General features: G+C 34.1%; 2 protein-coding genes across 2 annotated transcripts; both read right to left on the bottom strand.

Annotated features, from left to right (window-relative positions):
* Nucleotides 1-6,156: 6,156 nt before the first annotated feature.
* LOC109244738 lies at nucleotides 6,157-7,575 on the bottom strand. Its single transcript, XM_019411878.1, has one exon. The coding sequence runs from the start codon at nucleotides 7,573-7,575 to the stop codon at nucleotides 6,157-6,159; it is 1,419 nt and encodes a 472-aa protein (XP_019267423.1).
* Nucleotides 7,576-12,679: 5,104 nt separating this feature from the next.
* LOC109244746 (delta(8)-fatty-acid desaturase-like) lies at nucleotides 12,680-14,674 on the bottom strand. The gene is made up of 2 exons (XM_019411885.1): nucleotides 13,024-14,674; nucleotides 12,680-12,911 (listed from the first exon to the last, which is right to left on the bottom strand). Exon 1 carries the CDS (start codon nucleotides 14,355-14,357, stop codon nucleotides 13,038-13,040), a length of 1,320 nt encoding a protein of 439 aa, XP_019267430.1. The 5' UTR covers nucleotides 14,358-14,674; the 3' UTR covers nucleotides 12,680-12,911; nucleotides 13,024-13,037.
* Nucleotides 14,675-17,184: the final 2,510 nt, after the last annotated feature.

Below are 17,184 nucleotides of genomic sequence, written 5' to 3'. Positions count from 1 at the left end.
AGTGGCCAGATTGTCAGCTGTGGGTTGTGCCCAGTCATAAAGTGCACCCTCAGGCACAGGAGGTGCCAATTGCTCATTCCTGACGTTCACGTTGGGATCGTTTATGTCGCCCATGTCAATTTCGAGTTGGTGTATTTGTTATGATTTTTGAAGTCTTTTGTTTGCACGATTCAATGCCCGAAATGTCTTTTCGGGGTCCGAGAGTCCTTCAAGCAGTTCTCCAGTCCTCGTAGAATTTCTAGGCATGCACCTGTGCACCCAGATCAACAACCGTCAAATTTTCAATGAAAAAGTTGGTAGAGAGAAGACTGACTACAACAAGAATCATTGTATTTCTGTCAATGGCAATTGATAATTCCGTTAACTCCCCGGCAACGGCGCCAAAATTTGATCACGCCCAACTATGCCTTATAAAAAGGACTCTGCGGACGTTGCAAATATAACCCGAGTATTACGCCCAGGGTCGAATCCACAGAGAGTTAACCTATCAACCGTTATCTTCAGACCCACTAAGTCTTCAGAACCAGCTTCCCAAATATTCAAATCTCAGTTGAGTGTTCTTTAACAACTAGCTTGCAAATAACTAAATGGCTGTAACTAAGTAAAAATAAAGGTTGTAAACAATTATGAGAAACAGCTAAGGCAATGATTTCCCCTATTGATGGAATCCCTTCTGTTTATGCTCATACAAATTTACCAACACATCTCTATCAATCATGAACGCTAATCTTACCGTAAATCTCTCCCGAGTAATCACAGTAATTTACTATTGCACTCTCCCGAGATACACTAGCTTACTTTATTTAGCACAATTCAATTTAGATAGCACCCAAGGCTTCGTTATTCCTAATCCCGCCTTTAAACCCGCAATTATAGATTCCTCTAATAATCTAGGAGTGGTGTTGTTCAACAATACCCTAAATATGCACTCTTTTCCAAGTTATGCACACTAAATAGGCACAGCTAATTGAGGATCCTGTCAATTAACTACAACGAACACGAAGTTGAACAAATAAATATTAAACTAGCAATTTGTATTCACATAAACAAGAAGTTCATCACCCAATAGGTTCCATCAAAGCCTTAGACAAGGAATTTAGCTACTCATGGCTATGGAAAAATAAACTAAGATTGAATTCATCATAAAATCAAAAGAAAAGAAGAAAGATGTTTAGAGTATTTTCTCACAATCTTTTTCCTTGCTAAGAAACCTAAAAAATCAATACATGCCTCTCTTGGGCGAAGTCTAATGTTTTAAATAGGGTTTAGGTCTAAAAATCCCGTAATTGACACTTTGGTCCCTGAAGTTTCTGCGCCTGCCGCGGTTCTGCCGCGGTCGCGGTAGAACCGCGGCCAAACACCCTCGCGGAATCTCTGAACTTCTGCAGCTGCTTCCCACCGCGGTTCTGCCGCGGTCGCGGTGAAACCGCGGTGGATCCAGTTCTCTGAATCTTCGGCCTGTTTTTGCACGGGTCACTTAGGAAATTTCACAGTTGGCCTCTTTTTCATCACTTTTGACTCCAAAACTGCTCCTTAGCCGTCTTTATACATATATCACCTACAAATCATGAAAAGCACTAATAAGAGCATTTTGTCATCACTTTTAGCATTAAAACTACACAAGAAGGTGATTATTTAGGGTGTGATTATAGTCAAATTCACCTATTATCACTTAACACAAACGGATATCGTGTGTGTTTGTGTGTATATATGTATAAATTTAAATACTTCATTAATCTCATTTTATATGTTTTAATTATTGAGCTTAAAAATACAAAAAATAATTTTAAATTTTATGAGCTTAAACTAAAGGTGCGTTACAATTGGCATATTTTAAACATATCTTTACTAGGTGTCTAATAGGTTAAAGTCAGTTGAGGTGCTTATGCTGAAAAAATTTGGCAACTTTGAGGGCTACCTATTTATGTATTTGGTCTGACGCACAATAATCCAGACCCCATTTATGGGAATACATTGAATTTTGTTGTTGTTTACCTAACGCAAAATAAACATAAATATTATAATAGAATCCTTAGAACCTCTAAAACCCTATAGTCAAGTTCACATATAGAGTGAGTTGAGCTAATAAGCCATTACAATTCGTATAAAACGGTAAATAACAAAAAATTTGACTCGTTTTGAGAAAAAGAAGGAGTGGTTGTCACCATTTGTTGACTCGGTTTCACGTCAATTAAGATTGCGTTGCCCGGCGTTCCAAATTTCATACTATTCTGTCCATCTATAGTAATGCGCGCATCATAATATTGATGAATTTAAATTATATATATCGCCAATATAAAAATTATTTTACACAAAAAAAGTTATCTAAAGAATATTTATAGGTAAGTTTTCATAAAATATGAGATTTGTGATCTTACAAATACGACATATGACATAATACAACAAATAAAAATAACTTGGTGATGTGAATTTTTTTACACTAAATTGTATATAATTTAAACTCAATATTCGTAAGGACACAAAAAATTTCACAATATTGTGAACTTCCTCGTCTCGTGATCTTCAACTAATTATGCGCTTCAACATTATTGGGAGTAAGCGCTATAGCATATTTTCAACATTCAACGATTTGATTAAATCAAGCCTTTGCAATTTCAGAATCTCCCTGTTGAATGGCCCGTCAATACTTAGAGGAAGTTTCGATGCCTAAAGCAGATATTTTAAGAGAGAGAAATGTGCCAAGACGGCTGGTCTAAAAATACTTGACTCAGTTTCACTATATTAAGATTAGTAAATTCCATAGGCATTGTGCGACTTTTTCCGCGAATTTATTGTTATGTCCTACTTGCTGCCAATTGAAAAATATCTAAGTTTTCTTGCTTCTGTTGAAGTTCTAAGTAATGTGTTGTAGACAACAGCATGTGGTGATTGCCATATTATTTTGGCATGATCCCTTATTATTATTTTCTTAATTACTAGAACAGAAAGCGAATTTCATTTGGTTGGAAATATAGCTATGGAAATTTATAATCTTTAAGATGGATATATCCCTTGTTGATTATTAAGCTTATATTTAAATAAAAATAGTCTGCTGCTTTGCTAACCTTGGGTAAATAATGCAAAGTGAATATTAATTTAAATAGAAAATGAAATGTATACTACCTGCATAGTCTCATGCGTAAATTCACGTAATGTGTACATAAAATTCTACGTAATTTACGAAAAATCGACTCGTTTCGAGAAAAAAGAAGTTGCTGTCACCATATGTTGACTCAGTCTCATATATGTTAAGATTGTATTCATCGGCGTTCACAATTTGATACTTTTATGTCCAAAAGGATGAATGTGCTCTTCTAGTTACGCCTTACTTGCAATTGCCAAATACATATAAGGAAACAAATTATGTAAGTTGTCTTTCTTGCCTAAGTAAAGTGTTAATGTCTAATTTTTGTTCTAATTAACGTCACTTTTTGTCTTTCAAGAGTAGGGGTAGGCTGCGTATATATAATTACCTTCCTTAGACTCCCACTAGTAGAAATTTACTGGATTTGTTGTTGTTATTATTGTTGTTCTTATTGTTATAATATGGAATCACCTGTTGTAACAAACAAACACCAAACTATGATAGATGCAGAAGGAATATAACCATTAACAACAAACCAACCCCCTTATTTATATTAACGAATCAAAAGTACAAGATGGAGTGGTTTTGATGTAGTTCTTTCCGGGTGGATGTCACCTCTGTTTTAAAAGGTAGAATTGGGACTCGCCCGGGGCTCGCCCTAGGGCGGAGCACTCATAAAACGCCCTTGGGCTTATGTGTGGGGTTTAGTTCCGTGAGACTTACGCCTCGGCCGTCGGGGCTTACGCCCTGGACACGCTCAACGCCCAGCGTACTGGGCTCGCCTAATAGAACTTTATACAATTGTGTGTAACTAACCTTGTAAATCCTCAAAGTTTCTTAATAAATCGTTGACTATTCAAAATTACTTTTTTCTTAATCATAAATCATTAAGTTGAGAGTATTTTATGTCATAATTAAAATAAAAATTATTGCACTTAATGCTATGATCGTAAATTTTAAATAAATCTTTCATTTAAAAGTATTTATGTATTAACTTTTGTTATGTCTTTATTATATAATAGTCCATAACTTTTTTTTTTGTAATTATTTTCATAAATATTATTTTTTTCACGTTTATGAGATACAATACTTATTGATTTAATAGCTCAGTATTAGCGGAGTAGTAACTATTTACAAATAATTAGTTATCATGGTATAGTATGGTGAATTATGTGTCACTTTATTAACTTGTTAAAACTTAAAAACAAATTATGCTAGAGAATCATATTTAAATTGTGAATTATGTTTTTATATAAATTTTCTTTCAAATAGAGAGCATATTAAATAAAAGGGATATTTAAAAAAATCAAATTATAATGTCGAAATTCTTTCAAGATTCATTACTCCTTAAGAGATACATATAAGATTTCGCATCGTATACATTACTTTTGATGTTTGAGTTGTAATGACGTTGCAGCTAATTTGCATATTAAGATATAATGTCATACTTTTCGTATTATTCATAGTTGAATTATAATTTATATATATTTTAAATAGATTATTTGTTATAATTTTGTGATTTTAATGTAATTTTTATAATTTTTTATTTTAAACTATCTTAAAATTCTTGAAATTAGTAAAATATTAAAGATTCGTGGGACTTACGTCTCATGTCTCAGGGCTTGCGCCTCGCCTCATCATAGGTAAAACGCCTCGCCTTACGCCCCCACCTTTTAAAACACTGGATGTCACCTTGAATATATGGGTTTGATAGAATTTAGTAGTTTTAGCCCAATCCAAAATATGTTTTGGATAATTTATTTAATATGCACACTAAATTATAAATCCAATTATTAGCACTTGAAATTATTGTTCTAAAATAGAGAACTTATAAAATCAAACTCCTAAATCTGCATCTGGATGTGACTGTGTCTGGAAAAAAAAAAAAAAAAAAAAGAGGAGGAGAGAGATGTGACTGTGCCTGAATTAAATAACCTAAGAGAAAATTGGACATTGTGTCTTATTCTTTTTTCTAAAGTGGTATCTGGATTTAGTCGATGCTTAGAGAAGAAGGTTCGATGCCTAAAATAGATATTTTAAGAGAGAGAAATGTACCTAGACGGGGTCTAAAAATAATAGTATTTGAATATTTTGACTTGTTTTTTAAGAAGAAAAAAAAAATAAAGAAGTGGGTGTCACCACTTGTTGACTCAGTTTCACATATAATAAAAGATTAAATAAATTCTGTTGGCATTATGCTACATGTCCCACTTGGCACTTTCCAATTGTAAAGTTCAAAGTAACGTGGGGTGATCGGCATATTTATTATATAAACTTTGGCATGACCTACGATCATAAATTATGCAAAGGCACTTTGAATAATTTTAAAGTGATGAATTGTCAACAATGGTCCAACACCCGTAGGAGGTAGTAATGAGTTAAAATTACTAAATATATGGTCATGGAAGTCAGCTGTTTGGTTGGAGGATTTCCTTTCCAAATTAGGTTAGAATAGTTTTAAAGGAAAATTTTATTCATCAATCTTAAGATAGACATGCCTTATTTTATTATTGTCAAATTAGTATTTTAGATACTACGCCTGAATAAAGTCAAATGACCTTATGCTAAAAGAACTCTTGACAAAACTAGAAGGTTTATTTATTTTTACATAAAATATTCGCTTGACAAAAATTTGTGGGCTCAATGCTAACTCCTGCCACATTTTTTTTCCACTTCTTTTTTGTTATCGATAGGGAGTAATAAAAGAATAAAACTTTCAATTTTTGAAAATAGGCATGAACACAACACCAAACTAAGGTAGTATTGTAGAGTAATTGAGGAAGTTAAGATGGAGCAAGCCTGTCTTAGTTTGAGATAGGATCTTGTTTTATGAAAAAAGAAGGCCAAATACATAGACAACCCCTCAAACTTGTCCATATTTTTTTATTTAGACATGTTATCCAAAAGGTTTACCGATTGAATACTTTTTTTTTTTTATTAAACAGTCACCATTGATCATTGATGTGCAAAAAGTTAAAATTTGAGTTTGGCATCCCAAACTTTGTACATGATCATTGAGATGTGACTAATCTTCTATATCCTAGTTAAAGGATAACAAAAACAGAGCATGCTCAAGGAGGATCATAGATGATGTTAGAGGGTTTTGTGTGCTTAATTCTAAAGGTAGGTAAGCCCCATTTGTCCATATTTACTAGGCCCTTTACATGGTTAGGGAGATCAGAGAAAAGGTTCAAGATCATGTTTCCCTCAATTCTATGACTCAGAGTTGCTAAACTATCTGCAGGTCTATTGGCTTCTCTGAAGCAGTGATTGATGTTGAAGCTGTGATCTTCAATCATTTTCTGGATCTCTTTAATTTGCTTGCTGATGTTCCATGGTGACTTCCACTCCCTTTTGACATAATTGACTATTAGGAGCGAGTCAGACTCTCCTATAGCCATCTTGAGATCTCTGTCCGCACACCATGTCAGTCCAAAGAGAAGTGTTTCTGCTTCTGCGTAGTTGCTGGTGCCTGCTCCTAGAGGGATGGAGTATGCCATGATGAACTTTCCTTCTTGATTTCTAATAATTCCTCCCCCTCCACATTGCCCGTTAGTGAAACTTTCATCACTGTTCAGCTTGACTATTTGCGCAAGTGGTCTGAGCCATCGCACTGTGATACTGCTTGTCTGTTGGATCTGTGCTTCACAAGCTGCGTATAAACTGCTCCAGTTGTCTCCATTGTGTACTCTACTAAACTGTTTCTTGACCATCTGCAAGATAAAAGAAGTGATATTAGAACAGATTCTATACATTGAGGGTCTAGTCCCTTCATATTTGTTGCCACATCTTGATCTCCAAATTTCCCAACAAATGATAGGTGGGAGGTTTTTCATGATGTATCTCGAGATTGGATTGGATGATTTGTGGTTCCACCAAGTTAGAAGGGTCATGTTCAAGTTATTGAAATTCCAACCAATACCCAATGGCCTCGCAAAACTCCTCCATATCTTCCTTGCAAGTTCACCTTGGCAGAATATGTGGTTAGTGTTTTCCAGATCAGTTCGACTATTGGTAGAGTTACAGCAATAGCATTGGGGAGGTAGAGCAATTCCAAGCCTGGCCACACTCTTGTCAGTGCAGAGTTTGTTACCAACTGCTCTCCATAGGAGGAAAGACATCTTGAAAGGAATGTTCTTAGTCCATAAGTTCTTATAGAGAGGATTGTGGTCTTTTCTTTGCCTAATAGCATTCCAGGTGGAGCTTATGGTAAATTTTCTTGATTTGGAAAGGCTCCAATTGGCTTTATCATAGCAATTGTTTTCCAATTCAATGCCTAAGGATAATAGATGAGATTTGGTGCCTTCATTTGGTTGAATGGTGAGGGAGTTCCAGTTCCAGGTGTTGTTCTGAAGAATCTCATTCAGTTTGATGTTTGGTAATGGGACCTCATAGGTAGTAGTCTTGTACAGAGGACCTAATAGGCACCAATTGTCAAACCAGAAGGAGACATCTGCTTTTCCAATGTTCCAGACAATATTGAGCTCCATTTCTTCTTTGATGTCACATATGGCTTTCCAATTCTGCGAGATCCCCTTATTCCACTTAATGGTAATAGGGTGATTCGACTCACAGTACTTAGCAATCATGAAAGATCCCCATAGAGAGTCTGAAGTTCTCAGATTCCACCACTACTTTGCTCTAAAGGCCTTACAGGTATCAATGAGCCTCCTAAAATTAGCTCCTCCTTCATCATAAGGATAACACAAATTTTTCCATGCAGCCCAGTGATACTTTCCTCCACTGTCTTTTCCAGACCAGAAGAATCTTGCTACAAATTTCTCAATGAGCTCTATAGTTCCTTTTGGTGGGTTCACAGCAGCCAAGAAGTGAATAGGGAGAGCTAGGAGGACATGTCTAATGAGAATTGCTCTTCCTCCAGTTGAGAGGAGTTTGGTATGCCAACCTTTGATTCTTCCAATGACTTTGTTCACAATATCTGAATAAAATTCGATCTTCTTTCTCCCTATTGTGAGAGGACATCCCAAGTATTTAAAAGGGAATTTTTGATATTTCATGCCAGTGATAGCCTTCATTCTGTTGATAGTGACCAGGCTGGTCTTGTAGCTCATTGCAAAGCAGCTCTTGTTCTTATTGATGAGCTGCCCAGAGATCTTCTCATATTCCTTTAAGGTGCTCAATACCAATCTCATGGACCTCTTGTTTCCATTACAGAATAGAATAGTGTCATCTGCAAAAGAAAGATGATTAACTTTAGGACAGTTAGCCTTCATGTAAAAACTTTTGTAGCCCACTCTACTAGTTAGCTTGTTCAACATTTGTAAAAAAATTTCAGCACTTAAAATAAAGAGAGAAGGGGAGAGAGGGTCTCCCTGCCTTAAGCCCCTCTCTGAATGAAAGAAGCCATTTCTTCTTCCATTAACCAACATACTTGAAGATAGTTAAAAGTGTATAATTAAAGACAAAAATGAAAATCTCTGAGAAAATGAAGTGTGTGATTTTCACACACCAAGCAATGAATTAATAATTGACACGTGGAAAATAACTTTTTAGAAAAACCTATTTTCAATTTAATTTGACTCGAGAAGACTCCTCTTCCACTTCAAAGGGAAATTCCCTCCCGTTATAAGGGTTGATACAATTGCAGTGGTGTACAAACCGAACCGGAAAACCGATCAAATCAAAAAGTCAAACCTATCGATTCAGAAATCCGATTAAGTTTGATTTAATTTAGTTTGGCACTGAGTAAAAAGAACCTGAACTCGACATATAAACATATAGTTTTTATATATACATTTAAGATTTTATAAATAATTTTTTTTACAAAATATCTAGAAATATTTAGGATTCTCTTGCGGGATATAATATTTGATAGAATATGAAATACTCTATATTTATAAACCTTAAATAATGGATTGTGTGATCACTTGCTTATCAAGTGTTACTAAAATGCGTTAATCTCTTTGTTCTTTCATATTCGTATCATATGTTAAGATCTATTAAATTCTTATATCATTTTCAAATGTGAAGCGATTATTATTATTTAAGTATCATATTGATTTTTATGTTTAATTACTAAATTTAGTTAACCTTTAAAGTGTACATCAACAAAAAATTATTGTCAAACGACAGTATGTGTTACTAAAAAAATTCTCCCATAAGAATATTTTAGTAGATAATATGTCTGTCAATTTTTTTTATATTTTTACTAAACATATATTTACTTATAAAAAATTAACAAAGCAAGATTGAAATAATATTCAAGTAACAAAAAATCCGACAAAACTGAATCAATCCAAATCGATATAATTGGTTTGGTTTAGTTTTGATTAAAACCGAACCAACCCGGTTCACGTACACCCCTAAATACAAGTATGTGAGCATCAAATTTCTTTGTTGTTGGCCGGTTCCTAATTATTCTCTTCCGAGTGTTGAGACTTCTTTACAGGCCAAAAGCTATTGATGTCTAACGATATAATATAATATATGCATATAACATATCAACATCGCTTGATATTCTAAAACCCTTTTGCGCAATTGACCTATTTGTTCAATTCGCCATGCTTGTACTTCATTTGGAACTCCTTTATAACCTTAGTCTATATGGAATTATTAAGAGCAAGAGATTTTAACCTCCTAAATTATTAGCTACTTCCCGATTTACACCTTAAATTATTCTACTTAGCATTTTCTTAGCACTTTCTTACTTCAACTTGAAGGTAGGCTAGGAATTCTCAAGTTTTCTGCACTCTAATTACTGTACTTTAGTTGTGTTTGAGCCTAACCGAGAGTACTTTGTACTTATTGTGTGTTATACTATGTAGGATGTGATTCCGAGTTGAGTAGCAGTTCTGGAGCTAAAATGGATGAAATAGAGATTCGAAGTCTGGGTAGAAGTTCATGCAATTAAATCGAGATTGTGTTCGGGGTTCGAGGACCAAGTATGAATGTCAAAAGGTGAAGAAAGAGCTGAAGTGCAGCAAATACACTACCGTGCCGCATGGCGCGTCGCCAGGGGGCGACGCGGCAGTGGAAATGTTCAGAAGAGGGAATTTGGCGAGGCCTTCGAGAATCCCATATATGCGAGATGCAGGGCGGCGCGCCTATGTAAAAGTTCGCCCAGTTTTCCCAGTCCAGCTTAGAGAGTGTGTTTTGGTCCCGTTTCGCCCATACTCGATATAAATATACTATAAATATGATTTTTGAAGGGAGTTTGACCTAGAAACGATTATGAGAGCTTTGGAGAGCGGCTAAGGCGTGGAAACACAAGAATTCATCAATTTTCTCATGAATGATCGATTCAATACGAGAGTTTGTATCGTGAAAGTTAGTTTGGATGGTTTTTATATTTCTTAACCATTATGTGACGACTTCCTCCATTGCTATGGAATAGTTACCTTAGAGTTTAACATGATTTGGTGACTTGGTTGTTATTCATGAATTTTATTATTATTTTTTTTGCTTGAATTTATTGGAGGAGCTTTGACTCTTTGCGCGCCTCCGGAATTCTGAAATCCTCTTCTAGGCATGTTCCCGATACTATACTAGTCAAAGAAGTTCCTTGCCTTTTGTTTTGCTAGTGGGCTGGTGCAGAATGAGTCTATAATTATGGTCTTGGGAATCTCTTCGTCCCTGCGATGATGGCTGCCAGAAGCATCGTGGGGCTTGTCAAGGTACGTGTTTCCAGAACGAACAAGATACGGGTTGAGAAGGGGGAGTTAGCAAAGTTAGACAAGATTGGAATGGGCATAGGAACATGTATTGATGCGAATATAGGCCTGATTGAAGCATAAAAGTGAAATAATAATAATGAGAGGCTTTACTGGATTTGGCTTCTATTTAAGACTTTTTGAATATTGAATCTAACTACTAGCATCGGTCCCGGATTAATTTCTACCAGGTGATGTCGAAGCGGAATTCATAAATAAGTTTTGTGATTTTATTCGTTATCTTGTTTAATTGAAAGAGAAACATAATATTGAATATTGTTACAACACATCCTTAATTTTAATTGGTAGTTCTTTAAATAATCAAAAGAGCTTTGTGATCTACTATTTAAATTAAGATTGAAAAATATTTGCGAGAAGTTTCTCTTAGATTATTTTTACTAACAAATTCTTGTATATTTTCACCGCACTTCACGTTAGTTGACTTGAAAGGTTTAGGTTTAATCGAAAGAGAAATCTGTTCAAAAGAATAAGCTAATAACCTATTGATTTCGTGAGAATTAATAGCACACTAAAAGTGAATTTTAACAATATCAATTCCCAGATAGTAGTCTTGGCCAATCATGTCATGCCCTTAATTCTCATATGGATAATAACCCAAGTTTGGTCTAGTCTCTAGTTCATATGATCAATTTTTACTTGCTTTTAATTTAGTTCGTAAACTGTAATTAGTAATTATTCCAAATCAATGTGTTGATCATTCTAGATAGCATTTAATTCAGAAATTACTTGAACATTGTGCAATCTATCCATTAACATTATGTAATCCAATCCATGTAAAAATGATAATAATCTATACTATCTCTAACTAGCAAGCTTAATTTTTACACATCAGTTTTGCGCTCGTCGCAACTCTCTACATTTTGTTCAAAGACTTCTACCCTTAAGTTAGTCTGTTAAATCCAATAGAAACCTTTCGAAGTGATTGAAAAACAGATCAAGGGGTCCGCTCCTTATGTAATATCCCATGTAAATGCAATGTATACAGTGGGAAAAAAATAATTAAAAAAGAAAGAAAAAAAAAGGTAGACAACAGCTAATGGGGCAGAAAAATCTAAAAACCCATCCAAGCTCAACTAGAAACTTCCCTTTTGGAACGGAGGATAGTTCTTTTCGTTATTAAAGCCTCGCGCTCTTATCCATGGTTTTGTGCTCGAAACAAATACAGTAATAGTTTACTAATCATTTTCTCAATGAAGATTTAACTGGTGTAAGAAATTGGTTGCAGTAGCATCTAAAATTTTTAATACTTAGTAGATTTTATAATTTGATTTTTCCTTTAAAGATACTAAAGTTTGTGGAATAAAGAAAAAAGAAATACAAAATTTTTATAAAGAAATTTTTTAAAAGACAGTAAAAATTTTTTAGAACTTTAAATTAAACTATTAAAATCTTCATATTAGTAACAAAAAAAATTCCTACAACAGGAATCCACGTTAATATAATGCAAACACATGGCCAATATCTTATTAATTTGAATTAAATAAATAATAATATACTATTAGATGTATGTTGTGAACTTAATGGTTTTATCTCTTTGTAAAAATACTACACTATAAACAAGTATGTAAAAGAAGGGCGACACTAACTTCTTGCATATATATGTATGTGTTCATGACACCAACTAAAAATTAACTTTTTGAGCCACTAATTTTATCGAGACGCCCTTAAGCGGGAAGTCATTTATAACTTTACAAGTACTAACATATAACAAGGAGGGATTATGCTATGGTCCAAAGAATTATAATGATCAAACTGGCTAATGTTAAGGCACGTTTACTCCCTTTCTATGTACACACTCCAAAACTAGTCTCTCAACTCCAATTCTTCTTGTTAACTCATATTGGTAGTAAACTTAAATTCTCCGGGATAATGAATATAATGAAATACAATACTGTTAGACAAATTTGGTCATGAAATGTGCCCATAAATTTTAAAAGTTTCCCTGAATTACAATGTTATAGCTAAAAGTCTCATCCCTTGACCAAAGGATAATCTGATCATACTAACGAGAAACCATAGAAAGAGGCAAAATATTTATAAATATATTGATATGAACTATATAAGTCCAAATAGATGCTCCTAAATCATGTTTTCTTCTTCATTAAACATATGCTGAAAGAATTTTAAGGATGTTCCTGAAACAGAAATCACAAAAATTCACTCTTTGTTCCAATCCAGAAACAAAAATTCAAATAGACATTATTCAATTGTAATGAGAATAAACAGACTTAGGAAGATCTTCAATACCGTGCACAAAATTATTAGCCATGAGTATTAACAGCTTCCCATAGCAAACTTCTAGCCTGCATTGCCGCTACCCTGAGTGTCCTTATTGTCCACCTATTGGCCTCAAAGAAAGACAAACTCCTGTAGGGCAAATTGTGCTTCTTGCATAGATCCTGTACAATAGGAGAAATTTTCCTCAATTGGCACCTAGGCAGCCTTGGGAAGAGATGATGCTCAAGCTGGAACTGCAATCCTCCAAAGAACCAATCCATCTGAGGAGAACAAGCAATGTCAATAGTCCCGGCTGTTTGTTTCTCGAACCAATCGTTCCCCTTGGGTTGTCCAACATAGACATCTGCAGCAAAATGGTTCAGACAGAATTGAACGTGTTGAATCCCTGTCACAGCAAAGCTTATGAGGACAAATAACACCCTCTCTGTCCAATTAGGCAAGGTGGAAACAAGAAGCGGAAACCAAGTCCAGAAAACCATGATCCCCAATATGTTCATAAGTCTATTACTCACTTTTCTCCTTGAGAACAATAGCAACAATGTCTGGATAAACAGATTCACCCTCGAAACACAGACAATCGGATAGAACGTAAAATGTTGATAGCTGACGAAGAATTTAGCCAGGGAATCGAATGTGAGCTCTCTTCCATAGAAGGTAGAGTACAATGATTTAAACAGACTAGTAGAGACAGCAAAAACAGGCAAGTGCTGAAGATCAGGGTCATAATCTAGACTATTGCAGGCCACATGATGGGCGTTGTGTGTCCAATTCCACCAAGCAATACTAATCCCAGTAATGCAATTCCCTGCTAGAATTTGTACCAATTTGTTGAAACCACGAGTTGTCATGATTAAATAATGACCAGAATCATGACCCAAGTAAGAAACCTGCATCCAAGCCAACCCTAATAACCCCCCACAAAGCATACGAATCCAGAAACTATTACTATAAAGAACACCATAAACAGTCAAGAAAAGCAAAAATGCTACAAAACATAAGGAATAAATCACCCCATGACCTTTCTCTTCAAACAAACCAGCTTTAGCAAACTCGGAACAAAGTTTCCTATAATCTTTAGATACCTCAGATGCCTCGTAATCCTCCAAATAATAGCCAGTAAAGAACTTATCAAGATATTTCCAAGCAGTACCTGGATGAAAAGCAATGAATGCATCAGTTGCTTCTTGGCCAGCCAGATTAAGAATAGGGATATCCCCACCTGGATGGTCCTTAATCCAATTTGTCGCATTGTAAACTTTTCCCTGTATAGAGATCCACAAATCCTCTGCTTTGTTATGCTTCTTTAGCTCTTCAGCAGTTATGTACTTCTTATCATCAGCCATTTTAACAAAACACCTAGAAAACTATGAAATCTTTCTTTCTCTATATATAAATAAACAACCAAACTAAAGATCTATAAAAGAAAAATGATAAAATGCAGTACAGATCTAACCATTAACAAAAGTATAAAATGAGACGGTTCTTTCTGAATATGCTCTATTTGTTGTTGTCTGATAGTTTAGGTTAGAAAGGAAAGAAGTAAGAGAAAATTGAACTTTATGCTCTTGTTCTTGTACAGGCGGTATGGAGTTACTTTCTATGCAATGAGAAGATATTTTTGAATGCAAATGCGGTGGTCGACAAATGGTGTACAAAATTCGACAAACTTTTAAATAAATGATTTTTTTCAAGTGCCAAGTTAATACTGAATTATTATAAATAGTACTAAAAAGAAATGGGGGAGTAAATGATAGCGGCCAATTAAAGTGGAATTACCGTTAAAAATTTTGGCGAAATGAATTTTAAACAAATTTAAATTAAAGGGACTTTATTGCGAATATTAAGGACCGAGTAAAAAATATGGAGTGATTTTAAGTTAGCATGGGCCATAAATTCTCAAATTTATTTTGAAAAATTTGATTTGGATGAAGTTTTATTTGAAGATAAAAATATGTTTGGACATTAATTTTTAAAATATATGCCCAAATTTATTTTGAAAAACATAAAACATGACTTATACCCACAAGTTCTAAAAACTATCACAAATACACAACAGTACCATTATCAATAATATTTATTATATTATTACAAATCATAATTCTGAACATAAATAAATTTGGTACAAAATTATTATTTTTATAATAAAGTACATGATACACTATCAGATGATCGAGAAAACGAAGCAACATTGTTTCAAAATAATAAATGATGGGCTTTGTCAAAATACAAAAGTTTGGAACAATTTTTAAAAAATATAATATTGATATTTTTGCCTAAAACCAGCTATTGATCTGGTTTTTGGATTTGGAATTTTGTTAAATGTAGGTAAAATCAACGGCCAAACATGTGTTTGCTAACTAAATTTAAATTTATTTTGGTAAAATGTATGGCCAAACGGGTGTCAAGTACATGCTGACTCATTTTCACATGCTAGCTGTCTCCACAAGCTGACTCGCTTTCACATCTGATGAGGTGGCACTCCTTACTCTTTCAGTATTAGATTCTCTTGTCTGTCGTGGACCCCTATGTGCCAAGTGCTAGTCTTTAAAGGAAAACAACTTGGGTGTTCCTTATCTCTTTTTTTGGACTTTATTTGCTCTTGGGGGAATTTTTCAAATTATTTAATTTTATACTCTTTGTTATTTGGAAATTGTCTGACTCGATAAGGCCAAATCTTTTGAAGAAAAGAGTCCCCATGTTTATCATTGATTATTATAATTTAAAATTACTTAAATTGATGCTCCTTCCGGATAAGGAAAAAAAAAGATACTTTTTCCTCACAATAATTCTAATATTTAAAAAATAAAATTCAACGCTGCATGAAATTACTCAACTTCAAATGATATATAAGCAAATTTAACCCTTTTTCCTTACTTTTGTTTTGATGTTTAGCTAGGTGCTTGAACAATATTAGGTTAGGGTGATAAAAACTATTTAAGGTTAAGTTGAGAAAGAATATTTCAAAGTTAAGCGTTAATTTTATTTGGAAAAAAAAAAAGTTCCAATTTTGTTATAAAAATAAGGACAGAAAAGTAATGTTTTGCCGTGATCACGGAATAAATAACTATACTCAGTAATATGGAAATCAAGTCTTATCTGTTAGATTATTTTTATAGAGATATTTTCCAAGTGCGTGTGAAGACTTGGGAGTCCAGAATCTAATTGTGGTTCTTTTGGACACAAGTGATCGAAATATGTGTTTAAAAAAAATAGTTACATATATATATAAAACGCTCTTTTAAGAACGCTATACTTTAACATCCATTTGGTGCAGGTAAACCGAGTAAAGGGGCATCATTAAAGCGCTAGATTGCGAAGAAGTTTTTACAAAGAACGAATATAGGAACAAGAGGGTAAAGCCTATGAAGCAATGCCTTTAGGCCCCCAAATATTAGGAGGTATTTGCATCTACACTCGCTTTTTGGGTCACGTTTTAACTTGTGCCCGATTTGCAAAAAGAATTGCAAGCGTACCCACTTTTTCGCATAACTTCAGCATACGGGACTGAAGTGGCAAAGGCAATCACGCAAAAATTTCAGCATTCTAGTAGATGGGCCTGAAGTAGCAAGTGTGCTGAACCAAATGTGCTGAAGTTTTTGTTTGTAATTGCTGAAGTTTTATTCTCTATTTGCTGAAGTTTTTGTTTGTAATTGCTGAACTTAAGCATAGTAGCTGAAGTTTTGTTCTCTATTTGCTGAAATTTTTGTTTGTAATTGCACTAAATAAGCTGAAGCTTTTTTTGTCCTGGGTTCATTAGTTTTGTCATTAAGCTTTTTCAAAAACTTCAGCAGAAGATGCTGAAGTTATTTAGTTCATTTATAAAAACTTCAGCACTAAATAAGCTAAAGTTTTTTTGTCCTGGATAAGCTTTTTCAAAAACTTCAGCAGAAGATGCTGAAGTTATTTAGTTCATTTGTAAAAATTTCAGCACTAAAAGCTGAAGTTTTTTTGTCCTGGATTCATTAGTTTTGTCATTAAGCTTTTTCAAAAAATTCAGCAGAAGAGGCTGAAGTTATTTAGTTCATTTATAAAAACTTCAGCACTAAATAAGCTAAAGTTTTTTTTGTCCTGGATAAGCTTTTTCAAAAATTTCAGCAGAAGATGCTGAAGTTATTTAGTTCATTTGTAAAAACTTCAGCATTAAATAAGCTGAAGTTTTTTTGTCCTGGA

The sequence above is a fragment of the Nicotiana attenuata genome, unplaced genomic scaffold (genome assembly GCF_001879085.1).
Source record: "Nicotiana attenuata strain UT unplaced genomic scaffold, NIATTr2, whole genome shotgun sequence".
In the NCBI taxonomy this organism is placed as follows: domain Eukaryota; kingdom Viridiplantae; phylum Streptophyta; class Magnoliopsida; order Solanales; family Solanaceae; genus Nicotiana; species Nicotiana attenuata.
This window is presented reverse-complemented; position numbering and strand designations above follow the sequence as displayed.

Excerpts from the sequence above, each read along its gene's own strand:
- LOC109244738 (XM_019411878.1), bottom strand. The coding sequence starts at position 7,575 with ATGGAGCTCAATATTGTCTGGAACATTGGAAAAGCAGATGTCTCCTTC.
- LOC109244746 (XM_019411885.1), bottom strand. The coding sequence starts at position 14,357 with ATGGCTGATGATAAGAAGTACATAACTGCTGAAGAGCTAAAGAAGCAT.